We start from the raw sequence: 5954 nt of genomic DNA on the forward strand, positions 1-5954 counted from the left end.
GATCTAGTTTTTAAAAATATGTGGTTGTGTAATGTGATTACTTTAGAATAGAGGAAATTTTTATTTATTTGTATGTTGAGTAGAAAAACGTATATACTAGGTTCATAATAGTATGATGAGCTTTTTTTCCCATTTAAGCAGGAATGTAATATAAAAATGTGAATCTACTAATGTTTAGCAATGTGATTATTATATTTCTTTTAAGATTATCTTAACACACACATAGCTGCCTCTATTTCACAATAAAATATTAAAAATAATATTTTTCTAATATATTGAAGGCTTTATTTTGAACTGGTTATTTAGAAAATAGTTATATTTTCTATTATACAAGGTTTTAAATATCACTTGCTTACGTTTTCTTAGTACATAATCCTTCCTTTCCATAAAGCTGGGGAAAATAAATCAATATATTTAAAAGACAGTGTTAAAATTGAAAGCCTCACTTAATTAGAAATGCCATATATATGAAAAAAATAGACTGTGTATATAATATGATGACTGTAGCTTAATACTTTTGGTTCATATGTCTAAAAATTTCATGTATTCATGGCTCACTTTTTCTAGGTGAACTTAGTGGTTACATTCTTTATTTACAAATAGTGAAGTAAGACAGAAAACTAAGGATCCTATGGCCAGTAATTGATAAATCTAGAAAATGGAATCCAGAAGCTTTGATTACTTCTAGTTAATAGATCAAGTAGAATGATTTTGTCTTATCTGAATAAGTTACTACTTATGGGTGGTAACTTATTTACATACTTACAGGAGATAAACGTGTGAAACTTGTCAAGAATGAGGGCAGCCAAATTAGAAAGTCCTATATCCCAGTTTGCTTACAAAAGCTAATGAAAACATATTATATCACTAAAAGATTTTTTCTTGACAACTCATGGGGGTTCTAAGTGCTCCATCCACTTTTTTTTTTAAATTTTATTTTATTTATTTTTTATACAGCAGGTTCTTATTAGTTATCCATTTTATACATATTAGTGTATACATGTCAATCCCAGTCTCCCAATTCATCCCACCTCCACCCCCACCACTTTCCCCCCTCGGTGTCCATACGTTTGTCCTCCACATCTGTGTCTAGGTTCCACATATATGTGTTAATATACGATATTTGTTTTTCTCTTTCTGACTTACTTCACTCTGTATGACAGTCTCTAGATCCATCCACTAATAGATTTATACATTGATTATATATCACTGACAACTGGTTTACTATCACAGCCTAGGATGGTGAACATTACCTAACTACGTAAGAAACTTTTCATTTATTCTTAAGGTTCTTAACCTGGGCTTCAGAGAATGTATGAAGCTGAAATTACATGTAATATTTTTCTACGTGTATGTGTGTATGCATTTTTCTAGGGTGAGAGTACATAGTTTTCACCAGAATATCAAAAATGATCTGTGACTCAGAAAAGTCTAAGAACCTCATATACTACTACTGGCTTTTTGTTCTTGTCAAATGAGGAATAAAAGAATAATTTTAAGCCTTAATTTCTTATACATTTTAAATTCCTTTTCCTCTTCCTTTTGATTGAAGCTTAAAGGAGTAAGGGATTAAGGTGTTTCTTTAATGTACACTGGTAACTTATTTTGGGGGGAGGGGGCATGAAGGTAGGTAGATAGGTAGGCCTGTAATTGAACAACCTCAGTGAATTATGTACATATATAAGATGAACTTGTGTTAGATATTTTGAGGGTTTTTCTTTGAGCGTAGCTCAAATGCTGTTAGTGAATGTCAACAGATTGTTAATTCCTCAATTATACTGGATTTTATAAAATACTATTTGAAATAGATAACTACAGCTTAGACATTAACTTTAATCCATATTATATTACATGCATTCTACCCTTATATTTTGGTGTTATTTGAGGTGTGGATTTTTCACCAAATAAAAAAATGCATGCAATTTTCTGCGGTGACTCTTGCAGTTCAGGGAAGATTTAGGCACACTTCTAATGAAATACTGATAATATCTAATTGGTGGTAGTGGTGGTACTGGAAAAGAAATCCACTTCAAGAGCTGACTACAAAGAGTAGTTAAGAGTTTCTGTGACTATCTTTACAATTGTGTAAAGTACAGATCTTAACAGAGTGCCTGGCACATTTTAGGGTGCTCAGTGGTAGCTCTTAGTATTATTATTACACAGCTTCAACAGTGGTAAGAAAGACTATTCTGCATAATGGAAAGACTCCCATCAAATCCCATTTACTTTAATGCAAACTTGGAGACATTTACAGTATTGTATTGTAAACCATTAGAAAAAACTGTTTTTCACACTTGAGTGAAATTAAAATCACTGTATCTCAATATTCCTTTTAGTGTAGCTTATTAAAAAGAAAACAACTCGAACTGTTTCTTTTTCTATTGTGCTTTCATTCCTTTCCCAGTGAAATATATATTAGCAACATAATCAATTCTTTAAATGTGAGTGAGCAAACTGACAAATGTCTGAATTTTGTATCTGACTTGGCATCCCCTCCCCTTTTAAATAATAATTCATTTGGTATAAACACATATACGCAAATGAATCCACTCAAAGTGCCTTTAATGATTGCCTCCAGTGTCATTACATTCTGTAGGCTTGTTAGCGGATTTCCGGTTAACTTAATGCACGATTTAAACCCTTAGTAACTAGGAATCGTTCCAATTAAGCCAGATTGTATTCCATGATGCTGAGGTTTACAAATAGTTTCCTCTGCATGGCTATCGAGTTTTGGAGATTAATATCCCATTGACTGTTGACTGAAAGACACTTATCAGTATTGCTCTTAGTTGACTGAGTAGAAGAGGATGATCTTACCAGCGCAAGAGAAGCCGAATTTGATGACATTTCACCAGTGTTTCTCTGTAAGGGAAGGAAATTATACATATGTAGTTTATTGAGTTTAGTAACATCCAAATACCGCCAAATAACATCCTTAGTCTTGGTTTACCAAAATGAACTGATTGTCCTCCCCCAAGATTAAAAATCTGTTGAATGAATGCACTGATTTGGAAATATGCCCTTCCCAAACACAGACTGAGAAAAAAAAAATTAAAGTAGCCTTTTAATGCCAAAATGCCATACCCTTGGCTTACATTTCTTGGGCATTCCAGTAGGTCTATACTTGGATCCTGTCTGATTCCTATCTAAAGGCACTTCACTTGGAACTTTAAATATCACCAGGAAACCCACATTTTGACCTTAATTACTTGTGAATGCCCCCAAAAGCTCTTATAAAGATGGCTGAAAAGGCAAATACAAGGGAGGAAGAGGCAAACAGAAACACATGTGGCAGTAGAAGCCAAAGAAGAGAGAAAGTACAGATTCTTAAAATGGGAGGTAGTGCTGGGGAGTGGGTGCTTTCTGCTGTACTTTTCAAGTGGGTGAAAAGCTGACCATAGCACTTAGTGACTTGGGGCTTTTTATAACATACTTCAGCTGTGGACCCGCTGGTCAATATGAGAGAAGCGTGCGGGGAAAGAGTCAACATCTGGGGCTCTTTCAAAAGAAAAAGGAATGAGGTGACCTCCCCCTTACTCTTATTTTACTATCTTTCTACTCTCTTAAACACGGCCCCTCCCCAGTCCATGTATTCATCGAGCTTCATCTAATTCCAATTGCTCTTGTACACTTTACCTGAAACAGGATTTTCCAGAAGGCGAACAGAACGCAGCTCACTAGCAGGAACAGGAGACTCATGGCTCCTCTATGGCCCCTTCACTCTTCTCGGGCAGCGAAGCACTCGGCTGGCCGTTGGGAAGCAGGGGGCTGCTAGCCGCCCAGACCACGGAAGCCGCTGACCAGTACGCTAAGCGCGCCGCACCGCCTGGTGCCACTGGGACGCGCGGCAGCGTCCAGCCTTATATACTGGAGAGGGCTTGTGACCTCACAATTGAGCACACGCAGCGGGGCGCTACTCACAACCTGATGACGTAACACCGGCTTTCAGGAAACCAGGCAGCGCCTACTAACCGCCCACCTGGTTACAGAGTTAGAGACGAGGGGAGAGTTTGGGATTTTCGGGAAGCTGAAACATGGTAGAAGTACAGACTCTAAATTGATTGGTTAAATACTAGATTTTAAAAATGCTCCCCCCCCCTTTTTTTTTTGTTAAGATAAATTTATCTTTGCTGCAACCACTCCATTATTCATTTCAAAAACAAGTTCAAAAACGAAGTAGAAAGGCTGTAAAAGTAGTTACCTACAAATTGTGAGTCTTGGCCAAATACCTCCTCCCTAGCCCCGCTGCTATTTTAGGATTCACTCCAACCCTATTCACACTGGGATAGTTAATGTACATTTGTGTCACTGTACAGTTTAAAAAGTAATTCCAGGGTCATTCCTCCACATAGTTCTCACAATCATTTTGTGCTATACGTATTTTTAATACCGTGTCTACTTTTGGAAATGCAGAAACAGATTCAGGTGTTAAGTAAACTCATTTGAAACTAGTAGCAAAAGCACGACTTGAACCCACAGAGTATGAGTCCTGAGATAAACTCTCCCATTCCCTTACCCTCATCCCCATCCCCAGGACCTCTACCTACACTTGTGAGCCTCAAGTATTTACTATTCTCCACAGTATATTTGGATTAGCTAATGAGAGGGGATAGATACAGGAATCATTGTACTAGACAAGTTAGAAGCGTTCAAGAAATTCAGGTAAATGTACAAAATGGCACTGAACTAAAACGCAGAACTAAAAGCAATAGCCAGGGTAATCTCAAGATGAGTGTCAAAGTGTAATCCACTAACCCTGCTTGGGGAATAACTCAAATCTTCATATAGACAGGAAGGAGAGGAATTACATGTATACATTTTTCATATCAAACTTATTTCCCAATTATGAGTTCAGAGCTTAAAGATTTATTTAACACGTATTTATTAAACTCCCACATAAAGGGTGGGCACTGTGCTGTATTCTGGGAATATGACTATGGGCAAAAATAAAGTCTCTGCTCACCTGGAATGTGCACTCTAGTGTGAGAGATAGACATTAATCAATCAAATACTCACAGAAATAATGTAAAAGTATTAATGAGATAAGTGATAAGAAGTACATGATGGCACAGGAGCTTATAATAGGATATGAGATGTAAAGGAGAGTGAAGGTCCTGGCTTTATGGCCTACTCAGTTGGATGGATGGGAAATAACCAAGTATGGGGACGCTGATCGTGAATTTGGTGTTGGACATGTTGAGTTTGAGGTGACTTTGAAACATAAAATAATTGATCTCAGGGAAATAAGTGAAAACGTACATTTGGGAGGCATCTGCATATAAATGACAATTGAAGCTCTAGATGTGTAAGAAACTCCCTCATGTCAGTGTACGGCGTACAAACTGAAAGAGAAGTAAGAATAGAACACTGAAGGATTTAAATATTTAATAGTTGGGTGATAACGCTTCCTTTGGCATGTAATTGTGGTTATCTTAACATTTAATTTCTTATTTCATCAAATAAAATTGAGTAAAGGCCAGTAACGTTGTCTCTAACAATAGAATTTTGAATTTTGATCTTACTGGTATCCAAGGGAGCACCTCAAAGATTTGGGAAAATAGTCTCATCATGCACATTGACTGTTGCTAACATTGACTTTTTTTGGGCATTTTTAAAATTGTCGTAAAGTATATAAAACATAGAACTTAACATTTTAACCAACTTTAAGCGTACAGTTCTGTGGCAGTAGGTACATTCGCATTGTTGTGCAACCATCACCACCATCCATCTCCAAAACTTTTTCATCTTTCCCAATTGAAAATCTGTACTCATTAAACACTAGCTTCCTATTCTCACCTCCACACATGCCCTGGAAACCACCATTCTACTCTCTGTCTCTATGAATTTGACTATACTAGGTACCTTATATAAGTGGAATTACACAATATTTGTTGCGTTGTGACTGGTTTATTTCACTTAGCATAATGTCTTCAAGGTTCCTCCATGTTGTAGCC

General features: G+C 36.6%; 1 protein-coding gene across 1 annotated transcript; it reads right to left on the reverse strand.

Annotated features, from left to right (window-relative positions):
• Positions 1-2664: 2664 nt before the first annotated feature.
• Positions 2665-3699, reverse strand: CT83 (cancer/testis antigen 83). Its single transcript, XM_068532679.1, has 2 exons — positions 3637-3699; positions 2665-2862 (listed from the first exon to the last, which is right to left on the reverse strand). Exons 1-2 carry the CDS (start codon positions 3697-3699, stop codon positions 2665-2667), a joined length of 261 nt encoding a protein of 86 aa, XP_068388780.1.
• Between the last annotated feature and the right edge of the window lie 2255 nt (positions 3700-5954).

This window comes from Eschrichtius robustus, chromosome X (genome assembly GCF_028021215.1).
Source record: "Eschrichtius robustus isolate mEscRob2 chromosome X, mEscRob2.pri, whole genome shotgun sequence".
NCBI lineage: Eukaryota > Metazoa > Chordata > Mammalia > Artiodactyla > Eschrichtiidae > Eschrichtius > Eschrichtius robustus.

What these genes read in the sequence shown, in the direction of transcription:
- CT83 (XM_068532679.1), bottom strand. Translation starts at nt 3,699, where the DNA reads ATGAGTCTCCTGTTCCTGCTAGTGAGCTGCGTTCTGTTCGCCTTCTGG. An exon ending in TCTGGAAAATCCTGTTTCAG is followed by an intron (nt 2,863 to 3,636) that starts GTAAAGTGTACA and finishes CTTCCCTTACAG; the next exon opens with AGAAACACTGGTGAAATGTC.